The sequence below is a fragment of the Terrapene carolina genome, unplaced genomic scaffold (genome assembly GCF_002925995.2).
Source record: "Terrapene carolina triunguis isolate 2854851 unplaced genomic scaffold, T_m_triunguis-2.0 Scaffold22, whole genome shotgun sequence".
NCBI lineage: Eukaryota > Metazoa > Chordata > Testudines > Emydidae > Terrapene > Terrapene triunguis.
The window spans coordinates 15,965,571-15,989,480 of record NW_020664373.1 but is presented as its reverse complement, the minus strand read 5'-3'; the positions used below and the strand labels follow the sequence as shown (position 1 = coordinate 15,989,480).

At 39.9% G+C, this 23,910-nt stretch overlaps 1 protein-coding gene across 2 annotated transcripts in view; it reads left to right on the top strand.

Moving 5' to 3' along the window:
• The window catches only part of LOC112104473 (kelch-like protein 15), a 34,668-nt gene extending 22,498 nt beyond the window's left edge, over positions 1-12,170 (top strand). The window contains exons 2-3 of one of the 2 annotated variants that reach the window (XM_026648847.1): positions 7,771-8,823; positions 10,896-12,170. In XM_026648847.1, the coding sequence (XP_026504632.1) occupies positions 7,771-8,823; positions 10,896-10,898 (1,056 nt within the window). In that variant the 3' untranslated portion in view covers positions 10,899-12,170. Of the gene's footprint in view, positions 1-7,770; positions 9,129-10,895 lie in introns of those variants that run through there. The other variant, XM_026648841.1, reaches the window with a different exon arrangement.
• Positions 12,171-23,910: the final 11,740 nt, after the last annotated feature.

Here is a 23,910-nt window from a genome sequence, read left to right as displayed (position 1 = left end):
CAGGAGCTGCACATCCTCATCTAACTCCACCTCTTCAATAACTTCGTCCGCTGGGTTAGGTCCTTTTCCGCTGCCTCCATTTCCTCTGAAGTATCCACAAGGCTCTTGGCGATGGAGGTGGGGTAACCACTGAGGATAGCGTCCAGCTCCTTATAGAACTGGCAGGTCTTAGGTGAAGCACCGGAGCGACGGTTTGCATCCCTCACCTTATGATACGCCTGCCTCAGCTCCTTTATCTTCGTTGTGCACTGAGTCCCGATCACAGCCCTTTTTCACAGAAGCCTTGAGAAATGTGCCCGTAGGTATCCCAATTCCTACTGCTCAAGCACAGCTCGTACTGTAGTCTCCTCTCCCCATATACTGATCAGATCCAACAGCTCCACAATGATCCAAGTGGGAGAGCGTTTGGTGCGATAACCCGCCATGGTCACCTGGGAAGATGTGATGAGACCTCTCCATGCTGAGCCAGAAAGAAATGGAATTTCAAAAATTCCCAGGACTTCTAAGGGGGAGGAACAGATGGTTGTTTACCTGGCTGCAGGGCAGTGGAGTTCAAACCGCTGACCAGGGTGGTCATGATGGGGATGGGCATTGTGGGACACCTCCTGGAGGCCAATTAAAGCAATGAAATCAAGTGTGGGGTTTACACTGGCACTTTGTCGAGTAAAACAGAGAGGAAAAAGGCCTAAGTCTCTCATTGGGGTGGATGTATTTAGTCATCAAAACCGGGCGTCTTTCCCAACAAAAGTCGCATTGCAGTGTGTACGCACGCACTGTTTGGTAGACAAAGGGCAGTTTTTTTGGTGACAAACTTGGTAGTGTGGACAAGGCCTAAGAATGAGAGAAGGAGATAAGATTACTGAGGAGAAAGGGGTAGAGACAAAAATGAAATGGTGATGCCACTCTGTCTTTAAAAGGGGTGGGTGGGGGGAATCCTTTTTAAAATAAGAGTGGGGAGGCAGCAGCATTCAGTGGATTTGGATTCAGGAGACCAGGGATCTACTTCTGACTCTGCTGCTGACATCCTGTTTGACTGTGGGCAAGTCACTTCACCTCATTGTGCCTTAGTTTCTATTCTCCTCCCCCCTCACTTATTTAGACTGTAAGCTTTTCAAGGCAGAGACTTTTACTATGTGTTTCTACAGGAACTAGCACAATGGGGCCTTGATCTCCGTTGAGGCATCTAGGTGCTCCTGTAATATAACTAATTAATAGTAATAAAAATTATTCTCAGGGAGAGAATAAACAAAAGGCTGGAAAGATAAAATAAACATAAGGGAGGCAGAAAAAAAGTGGCAAGACGGATGAAACAAAGATCGGGGTTCGAGAGGAAAATTAAAGAAAAATTGAGAGGGTGGGAAATCACAACTTTTGGCTTACTTATTGTTATGAATTATATATGTTCTAAATGTTATTTATTTGGAAGGTGTCCAGAACTCCATAAGTTTTAAGGAAAGGAATGGGGAGGAGATGGTATTACAATGTGCATTGGCCTCAAGCTGGGACACTTGGCAACAACGATGATAGTGCTTAACAGTGACAAAATGCTGTAATTCTTTTCTGTTCAAAACCCTGTACAAACATTGACTAATCCTCATAGGACTCCTGTGAAGACGGTAAGTATTCCCATTTTGCAAATGGGGAAGGTGAGGTGAAGTGACTTGCCCAAAGCCCCTTAGATTGACAGTTGTGGTTGCAAGAGAATATTGGACACTATATTTTGAGAGTTTTTTTTTTTTAACTGAATTTAAACTTAAATAGGTATGTTAACAATTCCCATATTATTGTGACATCAAAGTTAAGTGCATCTAGAGTTTGGCCTGAGAGACACAGATAGGATCCAGACCCAAACATTTTCACAGTTAGTGGCTTATTTGGATCTGGAGTTTTGATTCAGATTCATCTGTAGTAAAATCTGAGAGTTCATTGCAAGTGTAAGGAAAACTAATTTTCCAGAAACTTGACTCAATCTTCAAGTCCTTATTTATTTTAAGTATCTAGGTGTGATCAGAAGAGGATGGGTTAACGCTGACCTGAGCTTCTGCCGTTGGCAAAGGGGAGTGGCTGCGGTATTCAATTGTGTGGATTGCGGATTGTTGGGCTAGAGAGGACTAAGAGAGTTGTCCCATAGAATTTTGGGTTACTTCTGGCTAACTCCTAGAATCTGAGTCAAGCAGGCTGCATCTACGCTACAAAGCAAAAGGGCTTGAACCCTGGCTCCTGGCTAACTTGAGCTTTGACCCTCCAGCCCTGCAGGGTCCTTGGACCCTGGGTCCGAGACCTGGGTTAGCGCAATTGTGGTATAGATGCAAGGGGGGTTAGGCTTCAGTCAGGGCTTAAGTGCAGGCTTGCGTTGCAGTGTAGACATACCCTACATTATCTCTGCCTCTGTTTCCATATGTGTAAAATGGTGGTAATTCTTCTCATAGTAGTGGTAGGATAAATTCATTAATACTTGTACAGCACTTTCCTTTTTTAACTATATACAAAGGTATTTTTAAAATATGGTAAAGCCATCTTGTAGGTTATGTATACCTGTAATTTGTTTCCCTTTAAGAGAGTGGCTAAATGAAGGTTTTCTCAAGTATGTCCTATTTTCTCGTCTTACTCTATAGTATAAGTATGACAAATTTATTAACCTTTGTCTGGTTTTATTTTTGTCAGTCTTTGCTTTGCAGCTTTTAATCCATATGTGTTGATCCTGCAGGGTCTTTCTTTTCCTGTTTTATTTCTGATACTCATTTTTTCCCAAATATTCCTTTCTCTTGACTTATTGATCAAAAGTAGCACTGTAATTATCTAGATCTATACTGAAATTTAGGGGAGGGAGGTATCTTCTGTGGAAGCTAGTGTCACCACAGACCATTTTACATCATCAATCCAAACTGTTCTCATAATCCTGCCTCTTGTTTAGATGAATGGGAGGAAGGTGTATTTTCTGTAACAGACCTCACTATTTACAATCTGTTAAACAAGATGCTGCTTTTACAATATCCTTTGAGTATTTTTATTCCGTTGCTTAAAAGGAAATAATGAGGGTCAGAGAGGAAATAAGAAGAAAATGTAGTATTCCTTTTCTTTCTTGTGTTTTCTTTCTTGTGATCTTTTATCAGTGTGCAATTATCCAAACATTGGATAATCTGATAGCACTGTGTTTTTAAATACAATAATAATAATACCTACTGTTGGTATTAACTTATTTTTACCTTTCTTCAAATTCTCATAGTAAGTACACTAACTACTCCAACATAACTGTAGTTTTGTTAAAAAATGCATTGCTAATCAAATTTTGTTGTTTCTCAGCTTTCTTTTAAAATTAGTGGGAGCAGCTAATGCACATTATATATTCATTTTACCTGAAAAATTATTTTTTTAAATTCAGCCATAGTACTGAAAGAATGAGGGAAGTATCTGAGAGTTTCATTTCTTTGGTCTTTTTACATTTTTAAAATAGCAAAGATAACTTGGTGTTGAAATATTGGTTTTGAAAAACTGCTTCCTTGAGGTTAAGCTTTGGTACAAAATATAGCTATTCTGTGTACTCTATACAAATCTGTAGCATTTTCTAGATCTGTCTAACTTTTATATATATATTAGCTTTTATAAAATCTCGTATCTTACATTTAGATGGCAGATTATTCATACTGAGTTAGGTAGGATCAGCATGGATCCAAGTTCTTGAATTTATCTAAATGTAAGTTTTGTAGCTTCTGCATTTTGTAATTCTGTAGTCACAAGATGATTGGACATGCAGCTTGGAGATAATTACTTACTATAGAAACAAGCAAAGGAGTCTCGTTATAAAGTTTCTTTGACCCAGATTTTTTTCAAGGTATTTAGGCATTGCTCCTTTTAGTATTGCATTGCTTAATTGATTTAGGAGCCTGTCTCACTTTTAAAAGTGACTTGGGGACTAAGGCACTTTCATTGAGACTTAGCCTCCTTTTGAAAATGGGAATTGGGCTTCTAAGTCAGTTAAATGTTACAGCGTCAAATAGAGCAACATCTGAATACCTTTAAAAATCTGGGCCTTTGTTCTTTGTATTATCCATCTCTCTGGATAGCATTTTTAAGTTAAATTCTTCTGTAATGGGCATAATGTTCATGTTCAGTTATTTTATGTATGCATATTATAAATATGTGCTTATGTAAAATGGCATACATGGCACTTTGGTATAAAGGTTTCATTAACTTGGAATGGTCACATTACTCAGGAATATGAGGAAACTGCAGGTGAGCTATGCAGGTCATCCAAATGAGTACTGATAAAACCTTTATCCTGTCATAATGTATTCTCTATATTCCACATCTGTTGCTGAAAAACAATTTTGGAGAGATTTTAAAAATTGTATTGGCACTATTTTTATTGGTGCCTCAGTTACCATGAGTCTAATTGTAAACAGCACAGAGGGAGAGGAAAAAATAAAACAAGTATGCTTAAAATGTCTATGAAATATTCTAATCTAAACTAATTTATTTACAGGAAAAACAAGTCAAAACTTTTAAGTCTGATATTTTGGGACCTTGCAAGTGCTGTGTCCCTCAATGGAAAGCTGGGAATCTCTCCCATTTCCGGCCCTGAAGGGGTTTGCAAGATATCAGACCTTAAACCCTTAAATCTGTCTCTGATTGTGGACTGAAAATTGCCCAATTTGGGTTTTGGATTAGTATAATTTTGGAAGGGATAGAGAAAATTCTATGTTAGGCTGACTTTTTAATTTCTGTTTGAAGCTGCTCAGAGTTTGAAATCTCAGTAGAAGTAGTGATGGAAATGGCAAAGTGAAGGTGAGGCGGGTGAAGATGCATGATAAATGCAGTTTATCACATGGATCTAGTCATCGTGTCTATATGTTACATACATGTGTTATATATAAATTATAGGTGGAGCTGGTAGCACTGCTCATAGTTGAGTTTAGCTAGGGTTACCATACGTCCGGTTTTTCCCGGACATGTCTGGCTTTTCGGCAATCAAACCCCCGTCCGGGGGGAATTGCCAAAAAGACGCACATGTCCGGGGAAAAATGCCGGCCGGGCACTTCCCCTCCCGCGACTGCTCAGCTCCTCCCCTGACTCTTCGGCTCTGTTTAAGAGCTGAGCGCTACGGGCTTTGGGCAGCCCCCATGCCTCCGGACCCTGCGCTGCCGGAGCCCGGGGGGGGAAGGGCCCGGCCGGGGGCGCAGGGTCCGGAGGCATGGGGGCTGCCCGAAGCCCGAGCGCTACCGGCTTCACGGTTTGCCGGGCAGCCTCCAGACCCTGCGCCCCCGGCTGGGCGCTTCCCCTCCTGGGCTCCGCTGCGCTGGGGAAGCGCTGGCCGGGGGCGCAAGGTCTGGGGGCTGCCCGGCAAACCGTGAAGCCGCTAGCGCTCGGGCAGCCCTTTTCGCGTGGCTGGGAGTGGGAGGGATGAGGGGGCGGAGTTGGGGCGGGGCTGGGGGTAGGAAATGGGCGGGGCCAGGGCCCTGTGGAGGGTCCTCTTTTTTTATTTGTTAGATATGGTAACCCTAGTTTAGCTAACATTTTCCATTGTAAGACTTTGCTTTTTAGTTGCTTATAACTTTGACAAACTGTTTTCCATGTTGTATATCTGACCCGAGGCTAAATTTGTTTGGAATGTTTCAACAAAAATAGTTCATCTATTTCCAACAATGAGATTAGGTAAAAGTACATTATACAGCCATTTCATTAAGGAAGGCCTCAAGCCTCCATACTTAGGAGAGGAGGGACATGAAACTTAGCAGAGGGGTCACTCTGGTGCATGGGATGTGCTTTTTGCAGTCCCCATAAAAATCCACCTATACTTGGTCAGGCTTGGCATCTGAAAAATGTTTGGACATGCTCAATAGAAGTTTGTGAAAGGTTGGCAGCATTATTCTCCTAAGATTTATCAGCACTGAACATGCTTCATTCCCACATGGCTTCTATGTGCTGACCAGACTGAGAATGCACCATCCCCACAAAGTGACTGAGCACAGTCCATTCCAGGGCTGCCAGGCTGAGCGAGACTTTTTCTGCAGTTGCTCTTTCCAACAACTGAGGGCCACAGTGGTGGCAGGCCTTAAAACTGAGAACAGGGAGAATGACTGTCTTATGCCCGTAAGGCTACCCCTGCTGATGCCTAGGCAGCGACAGGGAGAAGGAGTCAGACTGACTTGCTCAAATGCATAGGTGAGAGGAGAACATGGATAGATAGGGTAGTAGGTGCAGGCTGTGGGGAGATAGGAACAAGTGGGACAGGCATAGGCTGTAGGGGTGATAGAGCAGAGGAAGCAAGGATAGAAGAAAAGAGGACAGGCTGAGGCGGGACAGTAGGGTCTGTAACCACTAGAATACTCTCTTCCAGAACTTGGAATAGAATCAAGATTTCCTGAGTTCCAACATTCCTTTGCTATCAGCAAATAGCCATGAAACCCACTGGCAAAGTGTGTCTCATCTCTTTCTAATGGGTGGTCCACATAGCAGTAGAAGTATATATTAATCTTTACTAGTTGCTGAAGTGGTAGAGATCTATGCTGTGGGTATGAAAGTTCTAACCCTTCTGAAGACCCATGTATTATGTCACATGATGGAATTTTTTTTTTTTTTTTTATTTTTTTTAAAAAATAATTGGAAATAACAAAAAAAAAAAAAACTGTTACAAGAACATTATTATGTTTGCAAAGTCAAATATGCAAAAGTTAAGAAAAGCCAGAATTAAGGTTGTCTCTGGGGAGGAAAAAAGTGTGAACATGTAATTACAGACTATATCATAATGCACATTCACAGTGAGAGTGAATTAGAGTTGAACAGGAAACTTTAATTATGGCACTTTCTAATTTTTCAGGGCTTGACTTTGCAACCTTAACTTTCTTTTAATGTAGATTGTTTTTCTTTGATAAAAAAGTGTGCATAAGTAGAAAAACTCAGCACTTTATAGTTCTTAGATCTGAAAGTGCTTTACAAAAGCAGGCAAGTAATATTGCTATTTTACAGATATGTTTGTGTGCATGTATTTCAATATTAATAATTTACTCATATGTATATTATACAGACACTTGAAACCTATGTCCATATAATTTAATCTAGTAAAGACCCAAAAGATTGGAAAAAACAGTTATGCCCCTTGTAGTGGCATTTTTTATTTACAATGAAAGGAAGAGATACAATAGTAATATAAAGCTAACAAAATTATGAAGTGAACATCTACTTGATTCTCAAGATACAACAACATTTGTCTCCAAATTGCATTTCACGTCATGTAATCCAGTGGTGACACTGATTTTTCTTCCTTTCTAGTCTGGCGTGAAGTATAGCACTGCCTTGCAGTTGTTATTTATGTAAGAAAAATTTGAAGCTTGGAACTATCAACATTTTCAAATTTAGATGCTTATCTCCTATATTTAGGCACTTAAATAAAAGTGGGCTGCCTTTTTTTCCAGAGGTGCTGACACAACTCCAGTCAAAGTCAGTGGGATTGAAGGTGGTCAGAATTTTTGAAAATCAACCCAATTTTATTTAGGTATGCACATGGGATTTAGGAAGTAGGTTTGAAATCTTTGGCCTCTGTCTCAACCTCAATAATATCTTGGGGAAGAAACAATGTGTTGCCTCTGCATACATTTTAAGAACACAGTTTATGTAGCTTATCTGTCTTAATACTTGAACAAATTGTCCTTCAGGTTTCTCGGAATAAAATTAAGCATTATAATCTTTTAATGACTTACAGTAATTAGATGGTTCTCTATGCTGTTTTTCCTTGGTCAAAATTTTAACTTTTTTTTAAAAATGTATCCATAGGTAAAAACATCAGAGTTTTATCGATACTCTCGGCAGTTGCGGCATGAAGTTGACCAAGCCATGAATTACTTTCATAGTGTTCACCAACAGCCTTTGATGGAAATGAAATCCAACCGTATTCGTTCTGCCAAACCCCAGACTGCAGTATTTAGAGGAATGATAGGACACAGCATGGTAAATAGCAAAATTCTTCTCTTGCACAAACCAAGGGTCTGGTGGGAGCTAGAGGGTCCTCAAGTACCTTTACGACCAGACTGCCTTGCCATTGTCAATAACTTTGTATTCTTGTTAGGCGGGGAAGAACTGGGCCCAGATGGTGAGTTTCATGCTTCCTCCAAAGTATTTAGATACGACCCTAGACAAAATACTTGGTTGCGAATGGCAGACATGTCTGTTCCACGCTCAGAGTTTGCTGTTGGTGTTATTGGGAGATACATCTATGCGGTGGCTGGGAGAACAAGGGATGAAACATTTTACTCGACTGAACGATATGATATCACTGCAGACAAATGGGAATTTGTGGATCCCTATCCAGTCAATAAATATGGACATGAAGGAACTGTACTCAGTAACAAGTTGTATATCACTGGGGGAATTACTTCATCTTCCACTTCGAAGCAAGTGTGTGTGTTTGACCCCAGTAAAGAAGGGACGGTAGAACAGCGAACGAGGAGAACTCAAGTGGTCACTAACTGTTGGGAGAACAAATGCAAAATGAATTATGCAAGATGCTTTCACAAAATGATTTCCTATAATGGTAAGCTTTATGTCTTTGGTGGTGTTTGTGTGATCTTGAGGGCCTCCTTTGAGTCGCAAGGGTGTCCTTCTACAGAGGTTTACGACCCAGACACTGATCAGTGGACTATTTTGGCTTCTATGCCAATTGGAAGAAGTGGTCATGGTGTAGCTGTTTTGGACAAACAGATAATGGTTCTTGGAGGCCTTTGTTACAATGGTCATTACAGTGATTCAATTCTCACCTTTGATCCAGAGGAAAACAAATGGAAAGAAGATGAATACCCAAGAATGCCCTGCAAGCTGGATGGTTTACAGGTTTGCAGTCTGCACTTTCCCGAATATGTACTGGAGCATGTTAGACGTTGCAACTAAAACAAACAAACAAAAAAAACCCCTTCTAACCCCAATGAAACACAAAAAACTATCTCTAATTTGACAGGAAAACAAAGCATATTTAATTCATTTAAAGACGTTGGCTTGTATGTAAAACAGCTATTAGATGCATAGAGAAACGGGATGTACAGGGAATGCACCTACCAAGTTTATTAGAAATGCCAATAACTGTGGTCTGGTATTGTAAAAGTTTTGCTTTTTATTTTTTTTAAACAAATATTGCTGTATGTGGGGTGGAGTGGGGGGGGGGCAGAAAAATCTATTTTTCAGTGTGTTTACTTTTTTCCCCTTTTTCTTTGTGGCCTTTTATGTCCATGCAATAAGTTTATTCTGTATAATGGCCATCACAGCATCATCCTTCTTGGAACCAGTTGAATATAATGATCTACTTATGGGAAGAAGGGGGACAGAAAAATATATATTGTGCATTTTCATTAAGTGTCAAGATAGGATTCAGCAGCCTTACTGGGGGAATACCTGACTTAAACTCTATTGACAAGGGTTTCATTTTGTTCCTTTAAGTTGTGGTGGACATTTTTATTTTCTCCATTTATGAGTACTCACAGTCCAGTTCGGTATTTTTTGTTTTGTTTTTTGTTTTCCCATAAATACATTTTAAAATGATCTTAACCTTTGTGCATGGCTTTTCCCTGGATTTGTACAGTAGTATCAGTAAGTCTGCCAAAAAATGCAAGTTATACATTTTCTATTAAATTGATAATGAAGCATTTTTATATTCCAACACTATTTCTATGCTGCCTTCTATTGTCTGCATTGTGTTTGTTGGTGAGTGAGATATATACACACACATGCATACACTGTAAGATCTATATATAATGCATCTTTTTATGTGCAATTAGGATATTATATTTTTAACTAGGGCACAGATTCAGCCATATCTGTTGAATTTTAGATATAGTAGCATTCTTTCTTGAATTAAATATTACAAAATTCTTAAGTAACTGGAGGCCTAGTTTGTTATCAAAGAAGCCTATCTTTGGTATACACTGATTCATTCAGTAATATTTAAACTCTTTATATTAATAATATGTAATGAACTGTTAACAGTTTGACATTTTATATATTATTTTAAAAAAGTAAGTATATCTTACCCAGTTATAGTCCTTCACTTTTGAATGTGTTGCCTTGTTTTTAATAAAAATCAGAAATGTATCAGTAAGCAAGCATGAACACTGCACTAACATGCAGTTTTTTGTCAGACCTAGATATACTATTATTTTTAGCAATGGCATCGCTTGTAGTTGTGTTGAAGTGATGTAATCTAATATTTTTTTGAAGCATCAACTGATATGAACTGCTGTGTTCTAAAAATGTGGGGTTAGGCAATTGGGGACAATGTTTACCATTTCTGTAATCTTTAAAATAGAAACCTACAAAACTATAGCTACTGACCTCATACTTCCTGAAATAAGACTTGTGATCCAAGAGGGCTTGAATAACTGCACCATGTTTGAGCACTTTGTTAACTTGTTGACTTTTACTGACTGTAGATTGGTGAGACTATCCACCAAGATAAACACAATTATAAAAGTAAAGCATTAAAATCCTAGTTCTTTCACACTGGTGTGAAATTAGCCTCTTCTGGAGTCAAGAGGGAAAAGATTTCCTCTCTAAAATTTGAGGCCAACACTGAGCTCAAATATGCAGGGACAAACTGCTGAGATATAAGCTTGCAAAATCATCTGCTTACGTGAAACTCTGTAGCATTAGATTTTACAAGATATGCAGTAATGGTTGAGAATCCATTTCTGTTTCTGCATCTCCCAGCCAGAAGTCACTGTAGAAACGAAATGTACAGTACTCAGGGAGTTCAAAAGAATGCACTTATAAGGGACCAAATACACCCTACATTTGCTATGATAAATGGTAACAAGTTTGTTTGGCTAAACAAAATTAGAAATTAATAATGGATATTAAAATGTTTTGCGAAATGCACCATGCTCACATTTAATGGTATCTTTGTTTTCTTGCAGTAATGTTCTTTCAAATTCTGGATTGAGAGAGATGGGAGGACATGGAGTTATATTGCAAGTTAGCAGATTTTATTTCTTTAATTAGCAATAATATAGCAAAGCAGAGTTGATTACTGTAATCTTTGATCAAAAGAGAGAATTTACACCACCATAGCTGGAATGATAAAGGATGTCTAAGCCAGAGATGGCTGGACCAAATGTTCACATTCAGCCTTCTGGTGCAGACCACAGGTTGCAGTTCAATGTAATTCTTTGCTTATTATTTTCCTATATTTTTCAATTTACAAGTACAGAATTTAATTTGTTTTATTTTAGTAATCTGAACTACAATCTTTTTGATATAAGACAAGGCACCAACCTTGCCATGAGATGTGTGCAGATGGATCCCTGCAGCCAGGTGGGGCACCGTTGACTTTGATGGGCCCTGCTCAGGTTCAGGGCTTCTGTGTTTGTATATTTCATTGCAGAATCAGGGTTCAAGACAAGTTACCTTATTTTTACTCCTGTTTTGCTCTTTTTGTTAGTAGCCCATTTTCTGGCATGTTATGTGAATGGGGCAGCAAAGATTAGTAGTCCTGCTGTCTAGGTAGGCTTATGCAAGCCTATCATGAGTAATATTGAGCATTTCACCCTGCTATCTAGGGGTGAGCTGGGGAACCATTGTTGATCTGGAAATTTGGTCTTCCATGATTTAAGTATAACAGGTTAAAGAGAGAAGGCCAAGATTTTACAAAAATGGGTGTCTAAAGTTATGTTCCTAAATCTGTACTTCAGCACCTACGTAAGTGACCTGATTTTTCTAAAGTACTGAACACCCAGCAGCTCCCACTAAAGGGAAAGGGAATGCTGGATGCTTGGTACTCTTGAAAACAAGGCTAGTTATTTAGGTGCCTATGCCCCCTTTAACTTCAGGAACCCAGTTTTAAAAATCTTGTTTAAGGCCTGTAATACTAGTTACTTTGTGAAATTCTAACTTGAACTAATTATTGGTTTCAGCTTCAGCTGATGTGTTGGCCGTAACCATTTTGAGCATTAAGAATTATTGGAATTTGCTTGGTTCATAATGTCTGGGAGGCTGGGAATGTTTTGTAATGTACATTTCTACCATGCTCATTATTTCAGTCAATAAATACATAATTAATCCACATTATCTATAAATTGTGATGTAGCTTTTGAAAAAAAAAATGTTACATTTTTGAGATAGCTTAGAGGGATGTTTTCTTTTTCACTAAACCATTTTGTGTGCATTTGCCTTTAGTAGCTATGCTCCCTAGTCAGTGTTTAAACAACAAACCAACCGAACAAAAAATCAAGGCTAGCTAATCAGAGACTTGCATATCACCTATGAGATCTTTTGAATACGATTATTATATTAACTCGAGGATTTTTTACCACTTAAATGTACCCCTAGTTAATGAGGAAAAAGGTAAACCCTAACCCTTTATAGTAAGTTTGCTCGTTTATCTCCCCCATTCCTTTTTTTTACTTTTTAAAACTTGGCACACAGCCTGCTTTTAAACAGCAACAGTACTCATGTTGTAAAAAGGGATAGACATACTTAGTCCAATCTCTGTTTCTCAGTTTGAAAAAAAAGTTAGTGTTGGGTTCTTGTCTAGCTATCTCGGTTTCCTTCCTGGTCCTAAGAGGAACCCTGTTTCCTTGTTAGGGGCCAGAAGCTGCAGAGTGCTGAGCACTTCATGAAATGTGCTGAGCACCATCAGTTCCCATTGGAAGCCCAGCATGCTCAATACCTTGCCAGTTCAGGCAGATTTGCAAAAGAACTCAGCACCTATTTAAGCACCAAAGTAAGTGGCCAGATTTTCAAAATTAAGCCATTCGCACTGGGTGCGTTGAGCACTTTTGAAAGTCTGGCTGTATAGATTCAGCTGGAGGGAGGCAGCTACTATTTCAGAAAGCTCACTAGCCTCAGGGACCTGTGGCAATTCAAGGCCTGATGATTTGCTGTCTACTTCCATATGCTTTATGCCATTGGAAAACAGAATCCCTGCTTTTCAGTGATATATAGCAGTCAGTAATTCCTAGTCCTGGTGGTTTGTGACTTTAACACTCTCGGAGTATGTCTACGCAGGGATAAAAGACCCATAGCATGGCCGCAGCTAGCCCAGGTCAGCTGACTCGGGGTCAGGCTGCGGGGCTAAAAATCATGGTATAGACATCTGGGCTCAGGATGAAGCCCGAGCTCTAGGACCTTCCACTCTACACAGAGATTTTGTTCAGCCCTGGAACCTGAGCCCCGCAAGTCCAAGTCAGCTGAACTGGGCCAGCTGTGAGGTTTTTTTTTATCCCTGCATAGACATACCGTTTGGCCCCTGAGACTTGCAGTCCTGTTGTCTTGCTCTTGAGACCTTTTTTCTGCAGCAGCAAATGCTGCCTTTTTACTGATACTATAATAATCATCCACATCATAGATGGAGCTTCTCCGTACACTCACGAAGCAAAGGATTAAACAAGTACAAATTAAATTAGGTTAAAAACCATACATATACCAATACTGGTCTTTAACTCAACGTGACCACTTCTTCATAAAGTGAGGGTTGGCTTGAGGGTATATCAGCTGCTCTTTCTGAAATACACAATTCTGCACCTTATGTCTTTTGTTTCATAAAGGACTAACTGAAGAAAAATCATGCATTTTTAAAATAGGAATGTCATTTACAGGAATGTTTTGCCTTTATTGAAATATTTTTTTCTTGACCAAAAAAAAATAGGGAATTGGGCTCCAATTCTTCAGACATGGGCATGTTTTTAGCTTTACATAGATGAGTTGTCCATTGAAATAAAATGAAAAGCTGTGCCAACTATTTAAAAGTCTATTCACATGTAAAGTTAAGTGTGTGCTAAAATGTCGGTAGGATTGGGGCCTTAGAGAAAACTTGCTTTCTCCCCACCTCTATCCAATATAGTACCTTGTGAATTTATTCTAATAAGCATGTTATGTCACAGTTGCAACACTCACTCAAGTAGTGTGGAAAGGGTAAAGAAGGAAACACAAAAGGAAAGAGATGTCAGCTATGTAAAACTAAGTTTACCAATGTTTTATAAGTAACAATTTGAGATTTTAATGTTTGTAAGACAATCTGAAAATGTTTAAAATAAACACTAGTGACTACTTTTGTTATGGCATCTGTATTTTATTTTTCTTGGATTGCTAAATAATCTACAATTTCAGCATGTGTAAGATGTTAAAATAAGTACATACTGTGTTTGAAGTAAACCTAAAGAAATTATGTTGATGGCATCTGTAATCTTAACAAAATATAGTACTGTTAAACAGCTGGCAGAAAAATAGACTGTTGAGCACTGCTTCCCTGGACTTCCCCTCTCCCCAAATTTCAGTTCACGTTTCTGTGCTTTTTAAAAAAGTTTTAAGGATCAAATTCAAATAATATTTAGATTATAATTGAGTTGGTAGCTGGGGAAAACCACTTTCTACTTGCAAGTGCTATTCCTTATATAGTGCACGGGGGGGAAGAAAGATTGGTGTAAGCATAAAAAATGAAATGTTACATAGAACTGCAGTGGTAGCTATATTTTATAGAAGGTTTTTATTTCTTCAGTGAACCCACCTAACTAACATTTAATGCAGGTTATGGGACTAGATGGAGGGAATAGCAAACCTCCCAGTCTGATTTTCTCTTTTCCTATGTATTATTTTGCAGAGCTTTAAAAAATGAATTCTCATAAGTTGAAGAATGTAATTCCACTGTAGTTTCATTACTTTCCAGTCCTGTTTGAGATGGTTGTGTTTTGAAAAGAATGTTTCTGTAAGTTAATGGAAAGTTATTTGCAAATTCTTCTGTGTGTGCTGTAGCAATTGGAAGTATTCTGCCTATTTAAAAACAAATATAGAGAGTTTTTATGTATGTTTTTGGTTAATTGTCTAATATTCACCCCAAGGCTGCTATAACATTCTTAGAATAATTTAAGGTTTGCCTTTTATAACTATTTTAAAAAGCCTTTGGTTTTTGGCAGAAGGTAACTTTTCCTAGCTATGGATACAATATGTTCAGACATGTGTATGTGCTCTGTTCTGTTTTTAAACTGAAAAAATGTATAAAGTGTGTATAAGAAAAGTGTAAATAAAATATTTTTCATCTTTAAGCACACAGTTGCGTAATCTCTGCAATATCTAAATGCAGTATACCCGGAGATCTTTTTTTTTGCACACAAGACTTATGGATCCAACTGGGTAAGTACTATCTTAAAAAAAAAAAAAAAAAAGAGAGAGGAAAATGCAATTCACAAAGCTGTATTAACACCCTAAGAAGTTTCAATAAGTCAAGTTGGATAGGTTTGTACAGAGTACAGGCGTTGCCTTTTGACAATTTTTTTATAATTCTCCCCTTTCAAATCCCCCCCACAACCCAAGACGTACTCCAGTGTGTTCATGTGCTCTAGGGCCTAGTCTAATCCCCATTTGAGACAATAGTGCCTTTCAGTTGACTTCAGTAGGCACTGGATCAGGCCTCTACTGTGTCAAAAGCTCTCCCAGTTCAGACCAGCTTTTTCAAGTGTAGACTAATGTGTCTTCCATAGTTGCTGTTTCCTCATCCCAGATTGCTCCTGTAGGGTGTGACTGCTGAAATTTTCTAGAACCCAGCTCTCTTGTCTGTCATCATGGCTCATTATTGCCTTTGGGGTTTTTTGTTTAGACAAAAATTGTATCCTGGGTTTGGACAATATACAGGAATCTATCCGAATAAGATATATTGAACAACAATATCTAAAAAGAGTTATCAAGGACTACATTTGTAACTAAATGTCTAGACCTGTAAGTACTTTAATAACTTAAAAAAATAAAGAAATAAATAAAGCCAACCTGGATATTCAAACCAGAGGCCAAGAGGGGAAGAGAATCTATCACCTAACAATGTTCTTAGTTATCAATATGCTCAGTCTGGTTTAGGATACCAAGCTTTTGGAGCCCCAAAGATCACAGAGGTCTAATTGATTTAAAAGAACTGAAGATTTTCCATCAGCAATATTCCATGTACATTTCAGCATTAATTTAATAAATTTGTTAAAGTAGGTCAATGTTCTGTCAGTGTTGGAAAATAAGGATCAAAATTTACTTTACTAAAAATAAAGATCATGGTCTTGCCATTTTGTCTGCTCGGGTAGCCTGATTAGGGGCCTTCCCTGTCAGTCTTGTTCACTTCACTTTCCAAACCTTATCTCTCCCTGTCCAAAACCAAAACAAACCCCACAGTATTTTACCAGACTCTGTTCAACTCCTTTTTTTGTCTGTGGACCTTCTGTTTGCCCCCTTTCCTTTCTCCTCATCCTTCTTTTTCATCTTAACTTTTTCCATTTTAATTTTTCCGATGTTCCTCCCTTGGATCTTTCATGTCATGCTGCCACTTTTAGATATCTGAATTGCCTTTTAAGGAGGGCACGCTCCTGTTTGTGACTGACATGTACCAGGATGAACTCTCCCTTTCTCTTTAGCTTTACTCTCTCCTACCCTCTTGGGATTTATTCTTCCCCTTTTGTCTTATCCCACTCATTTCTTAATTTCATTCTGCCTGCTAGTCTCATTCAGCTACTTGGTATATTTACCTTACTGCAGCAGCTCAGTAGATGTAGCCCCAATCTCCAGTACAATAAAGTGCAGTGTCTGAACTTAATGCTGCTTTTCCTCTCTTCTATACAGTACTTCACACTCATGACCAGTATTTATTCCCTACCTGCTACTTGGGAATACTCCATGCTATTCCAAAACCACCCAATCTGGTCCATCAGCAATTCTTATGATTAGCACTCTGTTTCCCACTCCATGTATGTTATACATAAAGTAGGAAAGGGAGCTACAGCCCCAAAGAGCATTTCAGCTCTCTACCTTAGGCTGTGGGTGCTGCCCTGCCCAATGCACCTATGGGCACCTATTTATCCCCACTGATCTGTTTTGCATTGATAAACTAGAATGAAGTGAGATTGTAAGAGAAACTCAAAGGATTGTGTTGTCTGACCAACATAGCAAGGTTAATTTATGTTCCTCAAGGACTGCTAAGCCGTATAAAGACAATCTTGATAACACGTATTAGTCAGGGATTTCCAGAAATGCTGAGCAAATATCAAGAAACAATAATAGAAATGTTCCATTTGTAGGAAACTCATATTTGATAAGTTTGTATATACAATTGTCAGCTCTCTTCCTCTCTCCATATCACGCTGTGCTTTATCAGGGGCATCATTACTTGTCTCCTTTATTTAAATAGATGGGATATTACACCTTTGCATGTGTCTTTCTCGTTCAAGGGCAGACACTCTCGGCCACACACAGAGACTATGCTACAAATATAGCCTAGATCAGACATACTTCTAACTCACTCTGTTCACTCCCTATGAACTCCACCAGCTACCTTCAACAGTGCAGATTTTGTCTATGCAGGAAAAAATGTGAATCCCTTGAGAGAGGCCCTGATGCTTTCTGCATCCAAGCAATCTGGCTCACTCCATCTCTGCTCTTTTCCATGCTGTTGGGAACATTAATTGTTTGTTCATAGAATCACAATCTCAACAAAAGAACTGAAAGGTTAATTTTTAAAATTTAAGAACTCAGAGGTGGAATAATCATTAGTTATAATGTAGAAAGGAATCTTTGAACAATAACAATACTGCCATAAATAGAATACAGGAGAGAATATTTGGATGTCTTGTGACAAACACTAATCTACTGCCTTTATTTCCATATCTAGTTACTTAAAAGTTGTAGACTGCAGGTGGAAAAACAAAGCTGAGTGGTCAGAGCCACTTCTTACAGCCATACTTATTTTAGTGGTAATGCAACTTCAGAGACAATGCTGCATTATCTATTATTAGTAACAACATAAATATAGAGAGTCCTGTGGCACCTTATAGACTAACAGACGTATTGGAGCATGAGCTTTTGTGGGTGAATACCCACTTCGTCAGATGAACAAAGTGGGTATTCACCCACGAAAGCTTATGCTCCAGTACGTCTGTCTATAAGGTGCCCCAGGACACTCTGTCGCTTTTTACTGATTCAGACTAACATGGCTACCCCTCTGATACTGAACATAAATTTAATTGACTAACTTCTTCTTTCAACTATGCTTGCACAACTCTAGTATATTTCAGTGGAATTTGTTTATATGTGGCTGAGACTAGAATTCTGAAATTAGAAACCGACATAATGAGACCTACCCTTCTGCTATTCCCCCTCTGAAAGAGAAGAGAAATTTGCATAACTACGCTATCAAATAATACTACCTCATTCAAAATAAGAACCAGTGAAATTATTTGGAAGGGAGGGAAGATACAGGAAAGCAAACTATAAAGTGGTAAAGTCTTTTGCTAGAGCTCCCTTAGATTGTTTTCATAGCTAATACAAAAGACCTCAGATACTTTCTGTTGTATATGAGACAGGTACCTACACTAACTCCTCACTTAACGTTGTAGTTATGTTCCTGAAAAATGCAACTTTAAGCAAAACGATGTTAAGCGAATCCAATTTCCCCATAAGAATTAATGTAAATGAGAGGGTTAGGTTCCAGGGAAATTTTTTTCATCAGACAAAACCCTATATTTTTGTATATATATATATACACACACACACACTATAAGTTTTAAACAAACAATTTAATACTGGTACACAGTGATGATGATTGTGAAGCTTGGTTGAGGTGGAGGAGTCAGAGGGTGGGATATTTCCCTTACTGCTAAATGATGAACTAGCAATTGGCTGAGCCCTCAAGGGTTAACTCTCTCACTCTGCAAGGCAGCAGGAATGGAGGGAGATATGTGCATTTGCCTTAAGTACACTGCCTTGTTAATTAGATCAACTTGCTGAGACCGCAGCTGCTGCAAGCTCCCTCTGTCCTGAGCCCTGCTCTATGGAAGATGGAGTAAGTGGGGTGCAGGAGCAGGAGGGAGGGGGACACCCTGACATTAGGCCCCCTCTTCCTTCCCTCCCTCCCCCCCCCCCCCCCCCCCAGCAAGCAGGAGTCTCGAGGAGCAGCTCAAAGGCAGAGGGCAGGAGCAGCACATGGCAGTGGGGGGAGGGATACAGCTGAACTGCAGGCAGCTGCTGCACAGGGAACTTCGGGGAGCTGATTGATAGGGGGCTGCCGGTCAACCCTGGTTCCAAGCCCCCCCCCCAGCTAGCTCGTGGGGCTGCTCTTCCTGCAAGCAGTAGACAAAGCAGGCGGCTGCCAAACGTTAGAAGGGAGCATTACACAACTTTAAACGACCATGTTCCCTATTTGATCAGCAACGAAACAACGTTGACCGGGACGACTTTAAGTGAGGAGTTACTGTACTTGAAGATGTAGTTTTTCAGAAACTGCATATTATTTTCTACAGCTGTGTGTGTATTTTGGCACTTTCAAAAAATCAGTATCCTTTGCTAATTTTTGCTTTTTTCCCTCTGGGGGTAAGCACAACTCTTTTGCAGTTAACTGAGGCAAGCAGTGAGGGCTAGATGTCAGTGCTGCTCTCTACACACAATAGATAGAATAAGCAGAGCACTTGGCAGTTGCCAGTGCTGGTAACATTTCCCTCAACATGTGGATCCCACAGCTTGCTTTGCAACTGGTTAACGTTGGTTTTAGGTGTGTGTTTTAGTATTAAGGCCGCATGGATGGGGTTGCTTGGCAAAGGCCAGGTATTACATGGTGATTTGTCTAAATCTGGCAATAATGAAGACATGAGGTACCTGCCAATCAGGTGCTGGAGATGTGATCGTAGTCTCTAAAGGGCTGGATGGGCTACAGCATGTGCCTTTTTCATGGAAGGGTATCATCACTGGTTTCAAGCCCCATGGTGAGAGAGGGGTGGCACTACATGGAGCTATCCACTGTCACATTTACCACAGCTGTGATGAAGAGGAGGGCAGTGGGGAACCACCTCTCTGCCCACATTAGCTTGACTCAAAAGAATTAAAATGTCTCAACTCTCACATGAGAAACTGGAACTCTGATGGCTATTCCCAGTACTTCAGCTAACATTCTGGTGAAATGGTCACAAGCATACCAGCATTTCCAGCTTCACGCTCTCAACTTCTAGGAGTTAGTCTACACGTCCAGTCTGTTTTTGAATGAAAGTCTCCTCAGAACTTGGGTTGTGACAAATAAGTGTTTGTCTACCAAGGCTTAAAAAACACTCAGGAATTTGCACAACATTTCAGACAGGGATGTACAGGGCTATTATACACGTGCTCAAAACTGGTGCAAATTTGTTATCCAACTGAAGGAATGAACAGTTTTAATTATAGTACTGGATGCCCAGCAAGGGACAAAGCTGCAGCTACAAAGGATATCACATTGCTGTGGCCTAACGCATGGGTTTACCCTTAGTGATACATACTGCATTTAAGCTCTGGAGCTTGCAGATGTGGCTGCAGCCCATTCTGTGCCTTTTTTTTATTGTAATGGATTAAGGATGTCGAGTAGTCGGGATGGGGATGTTCTTTTAGGAGTCAGTAACAATAGCCCAAGGGTTCCATTTTAAAATTGGGCTCTTGATAACTAAAGTGTGGTTCTACTTTGAATATCAACTTGTAGAAAAGACATTGTTTATTTGTTTTCAAAATTGTACCAGTTGTGCTCAATTCACTAGAAAAACATTTTTACTTGCTGTTAGCCCTGCAAACTCAACTGGGGATCTGACACTTAAACCAGATTAATTTATTACTGGCAATGATACATGGAAAACAAGCTTCTACAGGCCTTGTGGTCAAAGACTAATTATTTTCAGTGGGTTTGCAGAGGTCTGCTTCCCTATAACTTGATAAGGCCCAACTAGGAAAAGAATTGCAGCTCTCTGTGTTGGCTCAGCAGGACAAAAAAAGGAGAAAAAGCTTATTTTAATAATTGCAATTAGAGGATATGAGTTTGAATACACACACATGAACCCAATCTAGTAGTAAGAAAGTACCATTTTTACATATTCAGTTTAGATTTAGCCACTTTAAAAACCAGTCTTGGTACAGTATTGGAGGAACAGCTATCACTTTCTTTGATAACTATGACAGGTATTGCTATCCCATGCAGTGTCCTTGGGATCCATCGTGTTAAATGACTGGTTTATGTATGATTGTATTCTACTCCAGGGGGAGGACTACAACAGCTCCTCCAGGAACAAAAAACAGTGGGTTTGTGATTAAGGCAAATCCAACCAGGTTGTAATCCCTCAGAAAGGTATTGCTAGCTGGGGAGGCTCACATATATTGGTTTCTCCAGAGACCAATAGCCAACGAAAGTAGCTTTAGATAAATAGCCTGAGTTGAAACTGACTAGGGGCTTGCTTTCTGATCCAGCAAATGGACAGGACCTACTGTCTGGGACTGCAGGGCAGTCCTTGCAGAAGGGGTGGAAGGACTTGACCTGAGAGGGCCTCATAAGACTGATGGGTGACCTCTGGTAAACTTTTAGCATGCATCTAAGAACTTATTTTTTCCTCTGTAATGCTTTCACCTTAATAAAGGTGCTTACTCACCAAGAGCTGGGTGGTAACTTGTAACACACTGTTTGTAGCCTTTGGAGGGAGAGGAAAATGCAGGCCACCAGGCTTTTCAGGGAGTCTGGTTTGCTGGGGTTATCAGAGTGTAAGCAGGGACCTGTGCAGCCATAAAACTCCCAGTCACAAAGGGAGTGAGATTGTAGATATCTACTCAGGAAAGGTGACAGCTGGGAGCCAGAAATCTTTTAAGTGGTTGCCCTCAAGGGACCACATGGGAAAACAGGATCACCTACTCTGAACCTGAGACAGTAACACCTAGCTTCTACTAATATAATTTGTCCAACTCTCACCTCCTAGTCTCTCCTAGGCAAGCCATTTTCAGCTATTATGAAAGAAAAACTTCCTGATTTTAGTGTTCACTGACAAACCTATAATCCACAGGTTCCTCGTTCTTGACTTAATTTAAGCAAGTTCATTCAGTTTAGGCCCTATCTACATTATAATTAGAACTAGGTTGGGGGACCCCATTGTAACATGATTAACTGATGTAGTATAAACATGACCCTGCCCCATGCTAAAACACTGTACTATTCACATTTAAAATCAATACTTGTGGCAAACTTTCATCTTCCCCGATTCTTACTACTACTAGTGGGGAAAATTAAAGTTTCGGGAAGGAAGCAACCAGGTGAGAAAGAGATTGTATCTGTGTTGTCTCAGAAAAGGAGATAGCGAAAGCAAAAATGAAAAATCAGAATGGCAGATGCATGACTGTCCCATGGATTATAAATTCACAACTCTTTTAGGAACCAGCTTGAGGCCCCCTACCTTGACCACCACCAACCTGACACCTCATATTAAAGAGCATCTTGTAGTCAGGACCAATTGGGGTGGCGGGGTGGGGAAAAGGACACACAAAAGGGGCAGTTTTCCCTGGGACCCCTGTCTGAGAGGGCCCTCAGAGTAGTCCTGTGAGCTGGCAGTAGGGACACAGTGCCACTCAGGTTTGGCCTGACCACCCTCCCCACCCTGTCACAAGGAGGGGGGTGGGCACCAGGCCAAACCTGAGTGGTGACGTGACCCCGCATACCAGGTCAGAATGCCACTCACTGACATTTGGTGCTGGAGGGGCAGCTGGGCCAAACCTGAATGGAGGTGCACCCTACATGCCAGGTCACAACACCTGGAGCAGGGAGCTGGGCCCAGCCCTGTGGGACAGGAGTCAAGCTGCTGCTGTGGGGTAAGTGAAGGGCAGACTTACTCTTCAACAGTCCATCCTCCCCACCCCCCCATACATTTTTTTTTTTAGGTGGAGGAAGGCCCGAGTTTCAAATTTTGCTCTGGTCCCCCCAAAACATCTGGGCAGCCTGCCCACAATTCCCCTAGCAGTGTGCTGATGCAGTGGCTCATTAGTGATGGAAGGAAAAGCTTCAGATAGTTGCATCATTGGTATTTCCTCTGCAGTATTTTGATTTTCTGGGGGGCCTAACACTGCCTCGCTTGTGAAATATGCTGCTATCACAGTCTAAGGTGGTATCGTTCCAGCATTTCACTTAATACTTCTAGAAACAGTTTTTCATTTCCAAAATCAAAGTTGAGAGTTTCAAAGCTGATTAAATTTAAGTACCTTTGTTAAGGTTTGTCTAAGGGAGATTTTTTTAGTTATAGCAGTACAATAACTAAAGCACTATCGTTATACTGGAATAACTCCACCACTGGACAGTCTTATTCTGGAGTAAGAATGTTTTTTTTTAGTTTAGCTTAAACCGCTTCCAAAGTGGCAAGCTAACCTGCAAAAAGCCACTCTTTTATACTGGAATAAAACATGTTAGTTAACACATTTTTAAAAAACACTGATTTTCTGAGTCTGAGCAAGCCATGGAAAATTATCCAACATAAATGTGCAAAGTGAAAAGACTATATTGCCATCTTCTCCTCTACTATGTATCTCACAGCAAGAGACAATTAGTCTCCTTTGGAATTTAAAATTGGGACCAATTTACATTGGAGTCTATGGTCCCTGTGGCACATTCCAGTGGGAGCCATACAAATTAGTCTGCAGTATTACTGTTTAATGAAAGAAGTTCCGTGTAGGACTAAGTCTAGTTACAAACAGCAAAGCAACGTCTTAATCAGAATAATTTTCCAATCAACCTAAATACACCAGACCCTCGCTAGAACGTGGGATTTGGGATCCATGAGTGGTACTACGTTAACGCGGGGACCGTGTTAAAATGAATTGCAATTAAAGTAATTAAATTTGGGTTCCATGGCTGCAACCGTGTTATATGCGAATTCGCGCTATATAGACGTGCGTTCTAGCGAGGGGCCGGTGTACTGAACAATTTAGGCAAAACTGAAGAGCTGCTTTAGGAGTTGTAAAAGGATTTGTAGCTGAACAATAGTAGTATCACCATCATATGCTTCAGCTAGTCCCCAGATTAGAGACTTCAGTTTAGGTAGTCAAACTATGTTTAGTGTTAATTCAAAATAACCTTAGACCTTGCATCCATGAAATATCAAAATACAACAGTATATTCCAGAATATAAAAACAATTGCTTGGATGTTTAG